Source organism: Amblyomma americanum, chromosome 3, assembly GCF_052857255.1.
Source record: "Amblyomma americanum isolate KBUSLIRL-KWMA chromosome 3, ASM5285725v1, whole genome shotgun sequence".
Lineage (NCBI taxonomy): Eukaryota > Metazoa > Arthropoda > Arachnida > Ixodida > Ixodidae > Amblyomma > Amblyomma americanum.
Window position 1 is genome coordinate 174,782,479 of NC_135499.1, and position 21,357 is coordinate 174,803,835.

At 47.6% G+C, this 21,357-nt stretch overlaps 1 protein-coding gene across 1 annotated transcript in view; it reads right to left on the reverse strand.

Moving 5' to 3' along the window:
- LOC144125465 (gelsolin, cytoplasmic-like) overlaps positions 1 to 21,110 on the reverse strand; it is a 91,959-nt gene extending 70,849 nt beyond the window's left edge. Inside the window, 2 exon segments of the mRNA XM_077658849.1 lie at positions 4,174 to 4,248; positions 20,810 to 21,110. Coding sequence (XP_077514975.1) covers positions 4,174 to 4,248; positions 20,810 to 20,881 — 147 coding nt within the window. The 5' untranslated portion in view covers positions 20,882 to 21,110.
- Positions 21,111 to 21,357: the final 247 nt, after the last annotated feature.

The window sequence follows — 21,357 nt, forward strand, 5'->3', positions numbered from 1 at the left end:
ACGGTACCATTTTCTGGCAGTCTGGATCGCTTTCTGAAGAGGTGTTGCCAATAATTTCTGTTATTGAATCATCAGCAGGAAGTAGAAGAAACTTTGGCCAGACGCGATTTATTTTTTTTTCATTTACATCTCCTCGCCACTGACAAATAGAATCAGCTCCTACAGAATATCGTATCTGTTGCATATCATAACATATATGTTAACAGTCTCAAATGCCTTGTCGCGCTGTGATTTTCCAGATTTTCTTCACTTCTCTTTGTGTTTACGTACTCTGGTACATACTGTTTAAATGCAGAATCAGGACAGATTTAAAACGTCTTGTAAGCCATTTTCTGCGCTCTGTCGACCTTACTATATTTGTTCAGTTTGTCATTTGCCTTCGGAAGTACGGATGTTTGACTCATTGTTTGTTTTGCCTTACTGATATTATGGGGTTTGTCTGACTTCTACTATAATAAAAAGTTTCTTTGTTTCTTGTTGCTGCGCACCACCCGAGATGACCCCCTTTACTCCTATGTGATGCGATTTCGGCTCTTAAGAGGAATAAGAACGTTATGCATTTAAATAGGATATCTGGATTGTCTTCGACGCGATGTATACACATCACCATTCACATGCTTACTGTCCACTTTACACTACCAAGGACTACCGGTTGCAACTACGAACAGTTGTTAATTGGAACAATAATAATCAATGTCCGAAATAATTCAGCCGCTAAAACGCTAAGCCACTCACATTAGCACCTGAAACAGCCTGACCCCCATTAACGCATCTTATTCTAATTCTCACGAGGGTAATTCCGCTGATTATGTCGAACGTATGGCCTGCTCTTCTCGTAGACCGTGTCCGTAGCGGTCTCGCAAAGCCACGGACTAAGAGCGATACATCATGTTTTGGGTCAAAGTGGCGCCGTCATATGATATCGACATCAACTGCTGGCACGAGGATTGTTTTGATCCGTGGGTGCCATGCTTCTATAACAAGCGGCAACCAAAATGCTCCGCGTTGAGCCAACATTACAACCGATAGTGACGCTACCGGCAGGGGAAGGCGGAGAAGGAAGCGACGAACAGCTTTTGTTGTCGACTGCAAGCCAAAAATAGGCGAGCGACACGCACGTGTAGCTGGAGCGACAGAAAGGGAGAGAAAAGCCAGAAGAACAAGAGAACAAAACATTGCTCTTTTTGGTTTCTTTTCCGCAGACGGCGACGAAGCGAGCAGGTGAAGCCAGCTCGGATTCGACCAAGTGCAAGGTTTCCGTACAAACCGGCCGCGCTGCCCTTGACCTACTGTTATGCGGCGTCTCAGAGATGGCGCCGCTGTCTGCATTTCATGGAGAGGAGGAAAGACGGCACGGAGAACACTCAGCGTGCTTGAGAGAGGCACTAAACGCCATTGGAGCCTACAGGCCGCCTCGTGGCGCTAGCGTCGCCCGCGAGTGTGCGTGTGTATTGTGTACCCTTTGTGCGCGCCTAATAGCGCCGACTCACCGAAGGCAATTGCTTGTGGAGAGGGGCGGAGACGTCCCGACCGACAAAGCGACGTCTTAACGAATTCTGGTCGCGTAGCGACTGACGCATGCGATGCCGGCCTCCGCGAGTTCCCGCGAGTGTCGCAGCAGCCTCGAACGCTGCGAGCGGAACCACACCTGGCCGGATTTGGAGAATGTGTCACCGCTACTGGCACACGAAGTGCGACCGGTTGCGGCGCGAGCCACCGGAAAAAGGTTTTTGACGCCGACGTTTTAAAGTTTGTCCCGTTTTCGATGTTCTCGTTCGAAGATTGCCCATAGCAAGTGTCTCGCAAAAGGGTAGCAGACCAACATTTGCAGAGGACGTTGTGAGAGCATAAATTTGCAGGCGAGGGCAGGCCGCCAGGGTTCCGCCCATGTATACGCCACGACTATAGTTTTCGAAGTGGCGACGGTACTTTCAGAACGGACAACTGATCTTCTCGCCATCCTTGTACAGCCACTGTTGACTCCTCCTAGTGCCGCGATGGTCGATGGCTCAACACCCCTTGCAACACTGTTCGTACCGTAATCTTATACATAAAAATGTGCAGTGGCCTTTCTTTCGAAACCATCGCTGCTTGTGACTCTTTGGATACCTTTAAACACAGACAAGGCAGGGTGCTCACTATCAAATGCTTGTTTAGTCAGTCCTTGGTCCTGAATATTTCCTTTGGCAATGAATATTTCCAATCTGCAGTGCTTTCTTGACTCAGAATGCTCCGTTAGTTCGAGATGTTCCACCAGTGTGCATCGTGCTCTTCGGATTCAATATGTGTTTTAAACACTGATGACTGTCATCACAAAAATAGCGGGAGTGCTAGCAGTGTACCCTTACTGCTCTTACAGAGACACTATCTTAATCTATGGGGGAGCCAGTAGCAGACACCTTCATTGGCGAAGCCTTCAGCTAAAAGGCACCTTAGGTAGCTTTCAAGTTTAAACAATTCGATAAGCCCTGCTTCCGAACGAAATGTTCTGAAAACCTGAAGCCAAAGTGTAGGTCTTTCTTTATACAGCCCATAAAGGAAGGTGTGAAGCAGCATTCGCTCAGAAATCACTGCAGAAAGATGCGTATGCCACGTGAGGGCTAGCAGTCGCAAAATAATTGACTAAGCACAACGTTTCACTGTCCTCGTACATATAATTCCACTCACAGTAAATCTGATTTCAAATAAAGAGTCAAAGGTAGTGATGATTTTCAGCTGATCCATCTTTTTACCACACACTCCATGCAGGTCTATAGAACGACAGGGAAGCAAAAGCAGTTCACATGAAATAGAGGGGAGGGCGGGTAATACTATGCTACTTTATACAAAAATAACAAATTTAAGAAAGAAAAGCACAGCTGGCACGTACCACTGCTGTGTACACTGGAATTCTCGGCACAAAATAAACACTCATATCGTTAAAAACGCGCCAAGATTGCTTCGGATTTTGAGCGCATATCTACATAGGCTGCAAGCGGTTAAAAGTCTCATGTCCGTGAAAGCAATGTGGAGTAATTACGGTCTGCGCGCCATCTATGACAAAATGGTCAACTGTCTAGAGATGCCATATGCGTGCAGCCTAAGAACAGAAACCTTGCTAGCCTGAATAAATTACTGCCTTATATGTTTACAAGTCGCCGGCACGTGGCAATACCGGACAAGTTATGGGACAGACGTTTATCACAGCTGTTCTCATTCGCTTACAGATTGGCACTGAGTCTGAAAGAAAATGCCGGCATACACATCAGAGAATATTTTAAGCAGCGTTTTTTTTTAATTCGCCGCTGTTATAATTGTCTGAGCGCGGTGTTTTGCACCTTTGAGAGAAGTCTTAAAACTTAAGTGACATATGGTTTTGAAAAAGCACACAGGGATTTTTCTTTGCTGAAAGACCCTAAAACTCGAAAAATGGACGTCCACCTTAAGTTAAGCACTTTCAGTAGAGGAGAAACAATTCCCCTGTAAGACTCGCCAGATAGTTATCTGAGTGATCGAACACCTACATGTTAGTTACAACGCTAATCAATACAAGAACTGACGTCAAGTGCAAACGAAGTATAACTACAATGGCCTGTCCTTCCAAACTACCCCCTTCCAACACAACTCCATAACAAGAAGCTTTTTCTCAATAACCAAGCTCATAGCGATATCTTGTGTAATAAATGCCAACACACGCTATACTTAAATAGTGACATCTTCATATACGGCCGCTGAATGGATGTTAGCAGTGTCCCTTTATGAATGAGCGGCAGTCAATTTCGGTCCTAATTACCCCAGCCTAATTTTTTTTTGTTTCCTTCGACTCTTTCCAACTTCACCAGACATGTAGCTTTAGTTGACAAAGCTCTGGTCTGTTTATTGCCTCCTGAATAGTAGTGACGAAGTATTAAACGAATTTTAATAATATAAATTTTTGCCCTTAACTAGGACCATCGTGGATGCATGCACTCTGAATGCCAGAGAAAGGGGGAAAAGTGAGAGAAAATACTGAGACTGAAAAGGAGGTAAAACGCGCACGGAACCGCAACGGCAGCCAATTGCCGAGGCAGAATGTCAGCTGATGCTTCGAGCGGCGCGCTTGTACGCGGTCGGCGAGTTCGTCGCGCGTCTTGCAACTATTCACCCATTTTTCCTCTGCAGTTGACAATGGGACAGGCGAAGACTCATACTCACGTGAAGGACGATGTACGAGTCTCCCGAGTAGAACATGCCGTGCATCTTGGGGTCAATAAGCTTCACTTCCAGCTTCTGCAACACAAGAAAAGAGCGACGCGCACAGACGTCACCTTGGTTTCACAGACGTCCGTCAAAAACAATGGCAAGATGAACGAGCCCCTCGACAGATGGGAGTGCTTATACGTGTTCACAGGTGGCCTTTACAAGAGCAGGTCGCCGTCTGTTTCAACCCGTTCGCACACTATGTGAAGTATGAGGCTCCGCTTGCCGCCGCCCTAAGGACTCTGTAGTTGAAAACACGTGTTGGCATGATCACAAGCTATGTAGGTCTGTATTGGGAACGTAATTTCTTCTTCTTGGCATGTATTAGCAGAAAAAGGAGTCTCAACTTTTCTCTTTTGCCTCATTGTATCAACATTTCAGTTCCCTGTCTGCACCGATGATTCCATCTTTTGGACTCTGAATTCGTATACAAAGCATAAATCATGTCTTAATTATTTTTAATGAATCACATACTTATACTGGTGCGGTTCACATCCGCTCTAATTTTTTATTCATGCCCAAGAATTCTGCACAAAAGCATTTTTCAACAAGGAAGAGTTTATGAACGCAATTTTTTCAGATATTGTAATATTTCACTATAACAATCAGTATATCTGCAAATCTCCCGTCGGCAGGCTTGAATTTTTTTTTTATATTTACGTTTTTCTATCGTAAGAAGCGTTCCCCATTGGTTTTCTATGACAGTCTTAACTGCTCGACGCGAGCTATGGAAAATTTTTAAAAAGAAAGATGTTGCCGCACATTGGAACAATGGAGCACTGTCTTCAAATTTCCAACGAGTACTTTAGAATTTTTCAATATTCAAAATTTTTGTCCAAGAATGTTGGTCATATTTTTAGTTTTGAGCGAGACGCTCGAAACGTTGCCAGTAACGTGAAATTCTATGAGATCTGCGAAGGCCTCATGTAGCTCCCTCTATGTTCTTGTGACAGCAGAGGTAGCCTAAGCGTTTGAGCATCCCTCCCACATGCAGGAGGTCAGGAGGTGCGCATTCGGTCCCTAGTGCCGCCGGGCACCCACCGGTGATTCAATGGGTACAAGCTTTCCCCTGACCTGGTGCTCGGCTCGTTTGGGGTGAAATGCTTGGGAAATGGGTATTGTGCCATGGAGCTCTTTGACCGCATACACCGTTCCGCCATCATCATCATTTATGCTCTTGTGTTCTCTTCAGACTGCTCTGGCTCGTCCTCAACATTATTCTAGCTTTGAGCTACTTCCAGATACTACGAATGTTACATGTTTGATTATTTGTTAGTTATTTACATTCGTAGCCATACCGGCGTTTGGCATCAAATAGCTGTAAGGGGGGGGGGGGGGGGGGGGGGAGGAAATACAATTGTAGTAAAAAGGGCAGCAATGAAGCAAAAAATGCTCAGTCATTGAACATTCCAGATCACAACACCAAAGGAGTCCTTGGCAAATAATAGTGCAGCAAGAATGCCAGCTTATTCCTGTGGGTATCGTTATGAGGGAAAATTACCGTTTGATTCACTCCATTCTGCATAAAATTGCAAGAATTTGGCATTCGTGATAAACATGCATAGCTAGGCATGGAAGCAAGTATTTTTCTCGTTTTACACCATCATGGAAACTGCTTGAGCGAACATTTCTTGCATCTCGCTTCGATGTAGTCTCTACCCGATGTCTATGCTTCGCAACAGCTATGCTTATTTCAGACTTCGTTGGTATTCGAGATACTTTGTTGCGAATCTCACCAGTGCGACTTGTGCTAAACGAACACAAATGCGAGGCTCTTTCTTTGCAAGTCTCAATATTTCCCGGTACATGCAGCTCGCAGCATATAGATTTGTCCGCGGGCCAAATTCTGTCCTTTAAGAGTGCTGTTTCATTAAAGGTAGAGGCATGTCGAAATACTCCAGTGCTTCCCCGCCAGTGGTGATGCGATATAAGGTTCCTTGCGAAGAAGCACAAAGCAAAACAAATAATCAAATAGGCCGGTACTTTCAAACAATGAGAGCTGGGTGTGGCTTGTTGTGCTTGTCGGTTCCTTTTCCACATGCGTCCCCATTATTTCCTGTGACGCACGTCCTTTCATGTGGACTTGCTCTGCGATGTGTCACCGCTATCGCATTAAAACCCCGGTTGCAACGTTGAGCTGAGAACGTAGCAGTCAGTATCCTCCCGATAAGAACCTGCACGTGTATGATAAGGCACCTGATGCGCGTTTCTCAAAGGGTACCCAGCCGTGGAACGAAGAGCTGATTGCAAAAATATTGAAATCTGGCTTGTTTCAGCCGACTGAACAGCACGCGGTGCGCGTACGCGTATTTGAAAACGGTGCACTTTCAGAGGACTGCGCTTTCGTTTAAGACAATCGTTAGCTCAGTTGTAAGCAGTTCGGTTCTCGTACGGCTTTCAACAACATAGGAGGCGCGTGCGCTTGTGACAATAGCACCTTTACTCTAAACAATACTACACAGAAAGCCTGTGTTGTTCCATTCATCTGGTGTTCCTCGTTGGTGGCGCAGGTTGAGGCAGATTCTTAGCCTCAGTTAATCTCCACACGAGCAAAGCTGCCCGTCATTTCGAAAGCTTGGTCTAAAGATGCGGCAGCGTATATATCCAAACTTATCATACAGGACACAAAAAAGTAAAAAAAAAAAGAAGTGTTTTCGCTGTCAATCAAACTTTCACGTGGCTTTTTAGCAAGCATATAGTCAACGTGTTTTAGTCAAAGTGTTTTGAGCAGCATTAGAAATAAGTGTGCCACAAGCAGCGTGCAGGCCTGATTCTTCCTCTCAGGTAAGGAAACGGGAAATTTAAAACCAACCTATGGAGTTGTTTCAAATGATACCACTGTGTGAATAGTCGAATCGCAGCAGCTGAAAAATGACTTGTGTTAGGCTCCGTTCTTTCAGCCGAGGGTGCACGTGAGCAGGTGTTATCTATTTATTCTCTTCTCCTCATATTCTTTCTTCAAGTTTCTCTTATTCAGTACATTCGCTCATCATCATTCATTTTCTCTCTCAATACCACAGTTCCAGCTTTCCATGATAACGTCTTTATTCATTTAACAGAGCTATTTCAGTAGCACGTGTAAAGGCTACGTTCCCTCTGTATTGGCTCAACCACAGTCCGCTTGTCTGCAACGAAGACTTTACTTTATTGACCAGATATTCAGCCGCTAGCATGAGTTATACGCAAATGTATGGCTTGTAGATTGCCCTTCATTAGTCTTCTACATGTTACCGCAGTTTGGGGAAAAAAATAATAATACCAAATGAATAAGGCTCAATGAACAAGACGAAAGAATCCTAGCTTCTGCCTGCGGCCACGGATTGACCAAAAGGTCTCGCTCTCAGGAGCAGCACACCCGCCGGCACCACCAGGCTGCTGCGACCGGCGACCGTATATTTAAGAGCAAAGAGAAAACAAACCACGGAGCCGTCGGCGAAGCGGCAGCTTGGCGCGTTCCTTTCGCTTGTTAAAATAACCACGATGACGGGTTTCGTTGAGCACCCCCCTTCAGGGTGCATCGTCCCGCGAGCTCGTTTCTGCTCCCTGCCGGACACTCCGCGCGGATGGGGGACACGCCCACGGCGCCTTACCACGCTTCGGTGAGAAAACAATTTTTCAAAGCGAAAAGAAAGAGATGCTGGGAGGAAGTTTTGCGTCCGGCACCCCGCGGTTTGTGTGTGCCTGCGAGTGTTTTCAGCGCCGGCAGGAAGAGGTGCGGGGATATCCTATTTCCGTCGAGCGGCGGCGCCCTTTCGCTAGGCCGGTACAAGGCGATGTGAGTGACCCCCCCCCCCCCCCCCCCCCCCCCCCCCGCCACCACCACCCCCTGCCATGCCATACAGAGTGCAATGGAAGTGGCGATAAGCGGACAGCGGCCCGTCCATTGCATGCCTCCCTTCATCATGACGTTCCGCTTTCATTCGCGCTCCCGAATTGTGCCAATGGGAGTCGGGTTGGTTCTGCGCAGACAAGCACATACTGCGGAGACGTGCCGCTATTAGCGGAGGTGTAAAGTGCGCATTCCAAGCAAGGCTAATCTCGTGTTTTCAATCTACGCTGATCGAGGCCGACCCGCCGAGGTGGCTCACTGGATAGTCGGCGCTCGGCTGCTCAGCGCAAGGTCGCGGGTTCGATCCCGTCCGTCTGTCGATTTACGAGGATTTAAAAATAAAAACGCCGTGCTGCGATATTGGTGCAGCTAAAGAACCCCAGGCGGTCGAAGTTAATCCGGAGCCCACCAGTACGCCGTGTCTCATGTCCAGCAGTGTTGGTTCCACATGTAAAACCAACCAATCAATCAATAAATAAACAGTTCATCGTTGATGGTTGATTTGTCCTCGCGGGAAAAACGGCACTGCGCCCATGGGGTACGAGGGAAGCTTTTTCAATTTCTTCACAGAGCTTATTTCAACATGAATGCTGTTGAGGGCCGCCGACCTAAAGCTTCATAATTGGTTTGACGTGGCCCGTGGCCCCGTGTACTACACGGCAATATGCAGCAAGCCTACATGAAAACATAGATTCACATTAGACATCCTATAAACTATAGAGTGCTAAGCTTATTTAAAAAAAGCGGGAGAAGGTATTTTAGCTTTTGTTTTCTATTACTGACCAAAGCGAGGTATCGCCCAGTGTTCGAACTGGCGAATGTTACCTGCTATGTGGACAGCTTTGGCTTAGTTCTGACCGCCTGTGATTCTTCATAGCTCCACTGAAATGAGGGTGTGCGGGTATTTTTTAATTTGTCTGCATCGAAATGCAGTCACCACGGCCGGGATCGATCCCGCGCGCATGGGCTCAGCTTCCTAACGCCGAATATGCAATGACCAGCGCCTCCTCTATTAATTAACATTATTATTAATTACTTATTATTAATTAATAATATTAATATTAATATTATTAATAGAGGAGGCGCTGCACTGACTTACCGCGGCGTGTCATAGATCGTGAATTTAAAGGGCGACTTCAGGGATTTTTCCGCCTTATCATATTCTGATGAAACTTACACTAAGGTTTACTCTCGTTCCTGATAGCTTCCACCAAGTTTGATAGCCATGTCACATTTCATTCCGGCGTAAATCGACTTGAAAGTTTGCCGTTTCCTTGGCTTCACTTCAGACGATTTCTACAGGCAGCACTGCATGTCAGACGTCACAATCATTCCCCGAACATGAATACCCGCTCTCTATTTGCTTCACTTAGAAAATTTTTAGGCTTTTACGAGGTTGCCTCAGGCATATAATGAGAAGATTCATCATTTTCTGTCGTTATTCTTCATCTATGCAACGCGCCCAAGAGTTTTTCTGGTAATCTTGTGACGACAACGAGCGTCGTCCCTGGCCACCGACTGATCTGCTGGTTCGGTTTGCGGTTTTAAAATGATTGCACTCGGCATTTCGAAAGCTGGTGGAGAAATAGATTTCTAAGGAATGTGATGTGACTGTCAACTCAAAATGTTCGAAAAACTCCCGGACTTGCCATTAAAGTGAAGCCATCCCGTACAGCACAGCTACAGAAACACTTTTGAGTGACGCAGTGAAAGTGAATTCATGAGCTTTCTACATCGCGAACCTATGCAAGTTACCATATACTGACAAGCTGTGTTGCTGAAAAATTCAGCAACCCGCATTTGTCACCAAGAGCACGAAACGAGGTCGACAGGATATTACCGTAGATATACAAGATGTGCGTCTCATGTGCTGCAACAAATCCACATTGCACATCGCAGATGGGTGTGCCGCAATTCTTACAACTGACTGACGTCCTTTCCTCCCCCATCCATCCTGTGATAAACTGATGGACAAAAAGGCGGGCGGATCCGCCCGTCCTGATACGCCCTGATCCGCACGCCCTGGACAGGTCTGATCGAGCAATAGTCAGTCAACTAGCCAGTCACCTTGTCGATAAAACGAACACTTTAGTGTGCATCAGACCCACGCTCGTTGAGCATAATATCAAGAAGCCCATGCGCTATTGTGTCACCCTATATAACGCCGTCGATGCCCTGAAGGATAACAACGACTCCGCGACCTGACTGACACTTTGACAGGCCACTCTACGCTTATCACCATCGTTTACAACACGCACCAACTTTACGACTTTGCCAATGTGACGGCCTGGGCACGACGCTTGATTGCGCAAGCTGCCCGGGAAACCCACTACAGAAAGCGACGGGACGTGACAGTGGTATACGCGTATGAATCACAAATAAATCGGCAGGGGACACCTGACAGCTGTCAGAAAAAAAAAGAAAATGTGACGTGTCAGAAAAAAAAATCGTAAAGGGCGCGGGCGGCGCCATCAGCTTTGCACCAATGTTTGTAGGTGGCGATACAAGAAAAAAAAAAATAACTGGTCACATTCAACTTTCTCCAACGCGCTCAATTTCGAACCAGAAATAATGCCGCTACACAATGAGCGCCTTATGGTACCCTCACTGTCCTGCTTTGCAGAAGTTCAGTGTACTGAGGGCGTTCAAATAAGGACCAGTGCCCTAAATTGCTAACCAGAAATGGACATCGATTGTAAGAAATTCAAGGCCCCAAAGCGGCGTTCTGACTCCCTTAAGCTCTACACAGGGAACGATTTAACTTCATCATATTTAAAATGTCGATTATTTATTTTTCACCAAATTTGAAATGAACTGGAACTTGACCTCTATATGACACCTCGAGTTCTCAGTGTTGCGGTGTCACGTCGAAAAATTTCGCAAGCCTGCAGTTACGCTTTGTCAGCACAACATTCGAGCAATGTCCTCTCGTGTTGCCTTCTCCGGCGCCGAAGCCTTTTGGATTGCTCAGCAGAACCAGGGGCTGTATACGTCATTGTTACGAACGTCTATGGGCCACTGTTCCGCCCTACAAGCGGCTCCGTGAGCGGGTCAGTGAGCGCGCGATAGGGCGATGATGGGAGGGTGGATTATCGATTCCATTATCGTCGATTGCGAAAACCGCATAACTCAGTCTCGGTCCGCGACATGCATTAAATGTCAATTGAAGCATGATTCCCGGCGCTAAATGCCGCTACTCAAGCGGCAAACGCTCTGAAGGAGTCGAGCGACTTATACGCGCTCTGCCGGTGACGACGGTCAACACTTCAACTCTATGGGTGCGTTGACAAATAACGAACGATTACGTAGCACATTGCGTAGAGCACAGACTTACGCACCGGCGTGCTCAGAAAAGAACGTGTCACTGCGAGTAATGTCCTAGCCGCCGGAGCTTGTCTCCTCTTGACGCTCGACCACCGCCCGCGCTGTAGCAGTATTTGTCGTGGCAATAAACATACGGGATAAATGCTCATTAAGCTTCGCAGTGGCGTCCCAACCCGTGTTCATTAAACCAATTCCAATTTCAAGAAAGCAGTGCGCGGAGTAGCGCACCGCTGACTTCTGCACGCTGACGTGTGGGCGACATGCTGGCTCAATGACTATTGCACCCGTCGTATTCCTCTGTTCATTCAGGTGTGGAGACGCCCACCTATATCGGATTGCTTAACGTTCCTCGCCATGACCACGGATCGTAGTTGCAGGAGATTAATTGAAATAGAGCTGAACTTTGGCAATGCCAGTGTCTTATCTCGTTTTTATTATTTTTATTGCCTCTCTAGGGTTGTATGTAGCAGCCCAAGCTTCTCTATCTCTCGGGAGGGAATTACACCGCTTCAACAAACCATCTTGATGGGTCGTAGTGGAAAACCTCGCCGCTTCCCTTCTGTTCATCTTTCGTGAATTTATTGAATCAACTGTTTCGCTCTTCCCGCTTTCCATAAATTGTACAACTCATACCAAGCTTTCTGTCTTTCTTGTTTCTCATAAGCCCCTATACTCCTTGGTTCAGTCATTATTGACACCACTTACATCAGTGAACAATTACATGCGTCACGCAACTCTCCATGAACCACACTCTTTCCTTAAAGCGGCCTCAGAAATTTGGTCCAAAGGCTCGACTTGTGTCAGCAGTACAACACAAACATCAAAACATTTATCCGAGCCGTGCGTCTACGACTCGACTAACTTCTTTGAATAGAGCATTGTGCAAAATAGCAGAGAACAGAAAGAGAGCTAAAAGACCAAACGGAATCGAAAACAAAATTTATAGCAAAGTGAAGATTTCCTGAGCTGCAGAGAGCTTCTTGAAGCGGTTGGTACCAAATTACAGCCCTGGTGTGTACGGCGCGTTTCACGGCCCATGCGGCGTCGCCTCACAAGAGTGAAATGGGGGGGGGGGGGGGGGGGACGACAATCTTTGTCCGTAAAGTTTCGAGACTGATTTATTTTCTTCTCTAGCAATGATTCCTCAGAGCAAATGTTGGTACGCATGTGTAAGCGCCCATCTTTTCGGGCAAAACCTGAGCTATTTATATTAAATGCTGTGGCAGCCGCTAGATAGCACTACATGTAGAAAAATACGTTGTCACTATAGTCGTCTGCGCATTCTACTGTGAGTGAATGTAGGGAGATGGACGTCCACCTCGTACAGCATGTAAACATATAATTCTGTGTAAAGCTTTGCAATACAGCCACACAGACGTACGAGCTCCTTCGTGACGCTTACGGCGAGATATTATCGCGGGCGCGAGTTTTCGAGTGGCAGAAGAGGTCGTTTCGGGGAGAACGTCGGTGGAAGACGACACAAGGCAGGGGCGCCCTTCAACCTCACCGAATGAAAACAACGTGGCTTGGATCAGGGAAATCGTACAGCAAGACCGCACCATGACAGTCTGCATGCTATTAGGTGTCCTCGACATTAGTAAGACAACATGCCACCCAAATTTTGCTGAGAACTTTAGAAACGAAAGCTGAATGCCAGACTTGTGCCGCACTCCCTCACACAGGACCAGAAGGACACGCGGGCATCAGTGAGCGCTGATTTGCTCTCCGAGGCAGAGAAGGATGCTGCATTCGTCGACAGCATCATTGCTGAAGACGAGACATGGTGTTGTCAATACGATCCTCAAACAAAGAGTCCCGAGCGCCGAATGGCGGTCCACACGCTCTCCGGCGTCGAGAAAGGTGCGGCGACAGAAGACCAAAACAAAGACGATGCTGATAGTTTTTTTCGATGTCAGAGGTGTCATACACCACGAGTTCGTCCCACAAGGGCACACGGTGTATCAGGAGTTTTATATTCGCGTGCTCCAACACATACGTGATGCACTGCGAAGCTGTCACTCTGACTTATGGCCGCACACTGTTCTAAGCGTGACAAAATTTCTCGCAAAGCACAGCATTACTGTACTTCCCCATCCACGTTACTCGCCTGACCTCTCCCCATGCGCTTTTTTCCTGTTTCTTGTTGTGAAGAGAGCCCTAAAAGGTCGCTGGATGGTGAGCGTGGAGGCCATTTAAGACGCCACGACAAAGGAGCTGACAGCCGTGCCAAAATAAGCGTTTTCCAACTGTTTCCAAGACCTCAAGAAGCGTTGGAAGCTGTGTGTAGACTGCAAGGGAGACTATTTGGAAAGGGTGCTGCACAAATGATTTTCAATGTTAAACGCATTTTTTTAAATGAACTCAGTCTCGGAACTTTACGTACAAAGGTTGCAGTAAAGCCACCGCACACCTCCACTTCTCGTAATCGAGGTACACCCCTCCCTCTCCTCCTCTCCCCTTCTTCCACTCTTTACAAATCACATACCGCATTCGAAGCGCGGCACACGTGAAAAGTGAGCTGGAAGCAATTGACGATTTGAGCACCAAGAACGCATAGGTGGAGGTACAAGGACTTTTTCTTTCGGAGCGCGCACCCGCGCGCAAAAGGCGTTTCGAAAAGCGGGCCGTTCGAACTTATTACAGCCGAGCGTACACAGGCGCGAGGACAACGTTCTCCGCCCACCACCACCACCGCAGGGGCGTCGTAAAAATACGCGCTTTCCCGCCAAGTTTGAAAGCACGAACAGGTGCTAGCTCGTCTTGCGAGCAATGCGCGAGCGAGCATAACGACTGCAACAGCCGCGTCACCGTCCTTTCCTCCTCCTCCTTCTCTCTTGCCCCTTCCGTCTTCAACGTCGGCATCACACATCGAGGTATACGGCCAGCCGCGAGCGAGCGCTTTTCTCCGAAGAACTGACGGAGCGTGTGCCGTGTCTGGGACGCGAAGAAAAAATAGAAATTAAGGTCCCGCAGCTGCGCTCGCGCACAGCTATATCAGCGCGTATATAGGAAAGAAATAAGAAAGCGGCGGTGGCGCCAAGCGCGCAAATTGTTCGCAGCCCGCGCATGGGCGCGCTTGCCGGCCATTTGAGGCCGCGTCTAAAGCCGATTGGATCACGTCTTCGGCGTGGACAGCGGCCTCTCCCACTCGCGTGCGTGCGGAGCCGCGTCGGCCGGCACACTGAAGGAGCTGTCACCTGTTTGCGACACATTCGACACGACGCGTGTCCCACATCGCGCAGCCCTTGACTTCAAAGCAGCGAGATCTGCCGGGCCCGAACAGAGCTGTAGACAGTCTGACATACGGTCTGGTTACACTACGCATAGAGGCTACGTACAGCTCGCTTATATGAGCAAGCCTGGGCAACGTACGGAATAACTTTTCGGTCGTACTGGAACGGGTTGTAATAACTTTTCGTCCTCCTCACCGTAATCGTCGCTGTCGTCTCGTTATCATCGTCATCAGCCTAGTTATGCCCACTGCGAGGCAAAGGCATTTCTCACTTGTCTCCAATTAACCCTGACTTGCACCACCCGCAACCAACCTGTCCTAGAAAAATTTCCCCGAAATGCCCTCTCCTCACCGGACTATAGGACTCTACAGGAATTGTCTCTGCTATTCTAACGGAGCATCGGTTATTTGCTGTCCGTCTTACGTATGTCCTGTCCATGTCCATATCTCTTCTTGTTTTGAGCTGGGCTATTATAGCCTCGTGCTTGCTATCTGACCTGCGTAGCTCTCTTCGTGTCTCTTAAAGTTACCGCTGTCTTTTCCTCTCCGTGGCTTTTTTTATTTCAAGACTTCCTCTGCCTTCAAGCTTCAGCCCCACAGGTGAGCACAGGTCACGTGACATGGTCTTTCCTCATGAATTTCTGCGAGGCTTTACAATTGGGCCCAGTCTTGCTCTCAGTGGGTGCTTTATGCCGTTTCGTTCGTTCCAGTGAAACCGCTTTCGCGTATTTCCTGTGCGTCTACTGGTCTCATGTCCGGTCGCTCCTCGACTAGTTTGTCAAAAAAGGGTCAGCAACACCTAACAGACCTGCATATCCGCCAAACGCGTCTTCGCTTTGGCATCGGGCTAAGCTTTTGCACGTGAAGGGAATAAGTATTACTACATATCAGGTTTGACGCCCCGGTACTACGCATGGGCTATGAGAGACGCCGAGTGCAGGGCTCCGGATCAACACTCACCCCTTGGGGCTCTTTAACGTGCACTGACAGGTGCCTGCGAGGGAGCACAGTTTTAAACAGAAGCAGATTGTGGTCAGGCTAAGCCGAAAATTTTGTTTGGTGCAACGCATCTTTGCAGTGGCGGCATGGCGGTTTTAGCATCATCCGCGCATGCCCAAGTTGCGGAGTTCGATCCGCACTGCATGCTGCCGGACACCTACGGGTTTCCCGATTGGCATACAAGCTTTTCGCTGGCCTGGTTTGTGGGATCACCTGGGATGAAGTGCTTGGGAAAATTGGGTCTTCGACCCCCGCCTCGTGTAGGCCAAACAGGTTATCGTTATTCATGGCACTCTTTGTCCAAGCCGCCTTCGCGCCACTAAGGTCAACATCAATTCGCACGTGAAGGGAAAAAGATTTAAAACTCCAAAATTCTAATAAATGCTTACATATGGCAGAGGATAAGAGTTTGCTCAATTTAGCGAAGCACTTCGGACTGAGCAGCTTTTTAGTCAGAAATAAGGCTTTAGATTTCTCCACGGAATTGTTGGCAGCGCACTTGTCAGACCGCACATATATGTTTTATGTGTCGTAGTCGTAGTAGGGAAACCACACGCTAACTACTGTTTATAGACACTGCCTGCCTTTGGTTTATTAACTGCTAGGCACAACGCCTCAACTGAATTTTAAAATGGTGCTGCGGCTGTTTACACCAGTACTACGCCTCGCAGCCTAGTTTTCAAGCCTAGATAAGTATGAGCCCACAGAACGCACGCCTGCGAGTATGAGTGAGTCAACACTGTTAGTCGGCAATTACCACTAGTGGAGACGCATGGTATGTTCGATAAACCGAAACTATTTCACGTCCTGCCACTAACAGCTGACTTTCCCTACTGAACGCAGGCGCATAAAATGTAATGATATGACGCAAATGCCACCAGTGCGAGAAATACACCCAAACAATACAACCAGCTTTAGAGAGCTTCTTGTTAGGCAAGTTGGTAGCTGTTCATTGCAGATATTTAAAGGCGCCAAAGCACACACACAAGACAATGGGACAGAGACGGAAAGAGATCAGAGTGCACATTTCGCTGGTAGAGGTTGTCTGCTGCTAAGAAAAGATGCAAGCAATGCTGCGATATTATCTGTAGGACAACAAGCGGTTGACTGAACAGGGGTCGGATCATGAGAGCGCCGGGTTTTTTTTTTTTTTATAGCAACAATACCGGCAAGTAGCAGCCGAAGCAAAACCGGTGCGAAAATGCCACGCCACCGGACTTCGCAACGGCGTTTCTTTTTCTCTTTTGCTTTTGTTCAGTATTCAGCACCACAATTCAGTGGGAAGAATGCCACAGCGGAGAGCTACCCGGAACAGCTCTATTATAAATGCATCCAGGCCTCAGTTTATGTTAGATGTTAGATAAGGAGGGCTAGAGCCGTTATCCGCAGCCGAAGTGTAATTTTGTTTTTAGCAGCGGCCCTACGTGCCCCAGTACGCAGAAGAACTCTACCGAAATAAAGAAAAAAAAAACAGGCGTACGATTTGCGTTTATTTCTGGATTAAACACCGAGCAGTTTTCATTGTTATCCAGTATATATAAGCCGATTACCTTCGGAAAAACAGCGCAGGCAGGAGGCGGCTACAAAAACGTGCGCGGCAGCACGGCATTATACAATTGTTACCCTCCGCGGTGGCGTAGTCGTATTTGGGTTAGGGCGCTCGGCTACTGAGCCGGGGTAACCTGTTTCGAACCGGGCTGCGAAGGCAGCGTTTTGACGGAGGCGAAACGCAAAAGGCGCCCGAGTGCTCTGCGATGTCGGTGGACGTTAAAGATCCCCAGGTGATCGAAATTATTCCGGGGTCCTCCACTACGGCACCTCTTTCTTCGTTCACTCCTACTTTCCTGCCTTCCCACACGTAGCGGCCGAGGTGCCTTCCGAAAAGTCAGATAATTACCGCCGCTTTCATTTCGTGGAAACCGATTTTTATTTTTTATTTCAATGATATTGTTGGTATTGTCGCTCTTTTAATCACAAATAAGTTCATATACGCGTACACATAGTTATCAGCCGTTCAAGTATACCTAAACCGCTAAGCCGGAGCCCTAAACAGAGAGCGTGCCCAACCGCCGCTTCTTCGGATTGGCCGCGTGAAAACTCGTTAATAAATTCATTCCCTCCATGTATAGCAAGTGGGGCCCTTGACGTGTAGCTGGCAGCAGGCGGTCTGGTAGCGGCAGTAGATATGATGATGATGACAGCAACTGAACGTGAAAACGCGTGCGCTGCCACGTCAGTGTCGCCTGCTGACTGAACAGGCCGGCAGAAAAATAGGTTTCTATTGACTGGCGTTGGATCAAGGGCGATGAAACTGGCTAGTGCCGCTCTATCGAGGGAGATATATCGTTCGAGATATATGTTGTGACACCTGTAGCGGACGTAGGTATAAGGTGTGAGCCTTACAAGCGATTTGAGCGCTTAATTAGATTCGGGAAGCACTTTACCGTCCCGTATACATATATACGGGAGGAGTATCCCAGGCACAAGTCGAAGGCGTCTGGTTTCCACAAATCTATTAAGAGGACTCGCTAATCAGGACGGTGGTGGTGGTGGAAACATTTGTTGCTAAATACAGAGGGGACAAACCACCTAACATGGCACGAGGCAACCCTTAGGGGGCTGCCCTTACAGGGCAAAGGACAACCCTTGGAGGAGGCATGCCGAGAAGGCGCACCGCACCGCAGGCATCAGATCGCGTAGCCGCCGAATTCTGATCTGCGCGCGCCAGCCGAGCGTGCTGGGGTATGTCTTCTTATTTTTTGCATTCAGTCTCCATCAAAAGTAAGCCGCCGCAGCCTGAAGTCGAACCCGAAACATAGGGCTACGTAGCCGAATGTCGCTGCCCCTGAGCCACCGCGACAAGTACATTTCTATAGTCTTAAAAGATCAAGCTGACTTCCAAAGACTCTAAGCGCTGCCGTCACACAACGAAAACTGCAGCAGCCTCATGTTAAGGAATGATGCTCAGTCCTGTGAGCGGACTTTGTGGAGACGCAGAAGGCATCGCATTCTGTTTGAACCTTCAAGAGGAGCCGTTTGCAGAGGTAAGCATCGCTTGAGGCAAGGACCCTTCAAGAAGCCTATAGAGGAAGTCGTATGCTGATGCAATACGCTGTTATCTTATCGTATATGTTCTTGAACTCCGCTAAATGTCAAGCCGAGAGCAGATGAAACACATTTAGTGTAACTCCGCTACTAATCCGGCGTTTCCAAGTGTCTGTATGCGGGGCTCATGAGCTAAGTTGCTAACGGCAGCTCATTTTCTGTGTCATGTTGCAGAAGTTCAACAAGCGGCTTTATTTTTATCGATTTCAGAGACAATCGGTGCAGTTCGTTATGCTATTTCACCTTGTTCTTGATGGCTCTTCTGCAGAAGTGCCCATTCGTTCAACTATTTGAACTTTAATTTTGTTATTAGAGACAACGCTTAACTTAATAACTTTAGATTATTTTCCAGTTACTGAGATTCACTGTATGCCTGCGTATTTTTGCGTGCGTTTTTCTCAATCGTAGGCTTCTTTTCATTTGAAGCGGAATAATAATTTGCTGAGCACAAAAAAACGCGACCAGACTCGCACCCATATAATAAAATTGCCCAGAGGTTATTTACCACAATTATAAACACAGAGCGGCGATGCAGAATAAGATAGCTCGATTTGTTTCAAATTTCAGTTGTTTACTATTCCGTCGTCCGGGTATTTGTTTGTGGGGAACAGTATGATTTCTCGCAGCTCGCCTCGATCAACGAAGTGGCAATTATATTGCCTAACATTTTTTCTTTGTCTATCAGGTTTGCCGATGTAAAAAGTAACATGTGGAAAACAGTGATACCTTGATATTTTTATGCTTCTGTATCGTGCTCGTGGCGCGCAATTTCTCTCTCAATCTTTCCAACAACGGCACGCTGTTACTCAATCCATGAGGACAGTGAGAACACGTACCTGTAATACTCTTATCTTCGCGCAGAAATTTTGGCGTCAGTTCAAGCTTTGTGTGCATTGCTGCTGACAGGATGTATCAAATACGATACAAGCTTTATTCTGACCGCCGACAACTTGTAGGAGGATTGTGACAGCCGTCGTTTGTTTTAGGTACGATGCCGCACCTGTTAACAGCCGAAATCATTAACGTGAAAGTTGACGCCGTGCAGATACACTGCCTTCAAATATATGATCTCTTCGGTATCTTTTTTTTTGTTTGCAAGCTACAGGAACGGTTTATGAAAGCCAGGAGGACATGATTTACGACGCGTAAAAGCTTCAACAGGTGCATTTGACTTTGAATACGAACGCTATAAGGCTCTACTGTCACCACACCTGAGCTCCGCTGAGCGCCACGGAACCGTAAAAGAACACCGTGCGAATGCAAGAACGGCCCCTTTTGGCGGTTAGGACGCCGTAGGTTTGGGACCGTGGAGCTTTTAGCGCAAAGTTCATTCCCGGCTGATGTTCGTAGGACGCGATAAAAAAAAAGACAAAGCCGAATTTTACGTATACACACAAAGCGGAGCCAAGGCAGTTGCGCGCACTAGTTCTCATATTGTTCGGTTTACAGAGTGTGCCGGGTGAACCGCGCGAAAAGCGCGCCCGAGCTAAAAAGCAGGCCCTGAAGTAAATATTGAAGCATAAGAAAAATGGAGCGACCTCAATCTAAGCCTTCAGCGCGCTTCCATGCTACCTGTAGATCAAGTCCAGCTTTCTCCGGCGAATATTTTGAAAGTTGGGAAATTGCAAGACACTGCTATGGAAATATTGAGGGCAATGGTCCGTTATTCTGATATGTAGCAAAATCTCTCTTTTAAAGTGTTTCCAGCGATCACATCGAACATTTAAGACTGCCATAAAAATCCAATAGGGAACACTTTTGACGATAGCAATAACGTGAATAGAAAAAAATATATATACAAAACTGCCGTCGGCTGATCTGTGGATATATAGATTGAGATAGTTAAATCTTACATTATATGAAAAGATTCTGTTCATAAACGGTTTCCCGCTCAAAAATACTTTTGTCCAGAATTGCTGGGTACGATTCTGTACATTCCCTCCTAGTTTCTGTTGTTGTTTTTTTCGGCAGCAGCTCTCGCGCCAAGTAATTGAAAGCTTGATTCAAGTGAATCATCTGCAACAAGTCAGTTATCTGCTAGCGAATCATCAGCATTCACTAACGCTGTATGACAGCCACACACAGATAACATGCGTGCTTACCTCAATCCTCCAGATCGTCAAGCCAGGCTGCATCCCGACTCCTTGGAACGCCGGATCGACCGTGACGCCCATGTTTTCGCCGCACGCGTTTTTCCTCCCGAACCACAAAGACCAAGTCTGGACGTCGGCTTCACTTGCGCGAGCGGCAGCGCCGGTAGCAGCAGACGACGCGCAGTGGACGACGCGTTGCAGACGACGACGGGCCGAAAGGCTGAGTTTAGCGACTCCGCTGCGATTGTTATCACTCGCGTCCTACCGCCACAACGGAGCAACGGGTCTGGCCTGACTGCCTGCCGCTAAATGGGACGGGAGAGCCCGTGTTGCAGCTTCGCATGGCCGCTAGACGCAATCAATAAAACACAGGACAAAAAGAGCGCTGACGGAAATCCCCGCGCCTGCAGCCATCTGGAGGATGGAGGCGCGGCAGCTCCACGCATCTGCGGCGTTAGTCGACAGATGGCGCTACAAAAAAAAAAGGGGGGGGGGGTGCGTTTTAGTTTTTCCTATTCTCTCCTCCCCGCCTCTCTCTCTCTTTGGTTTTTTTATGC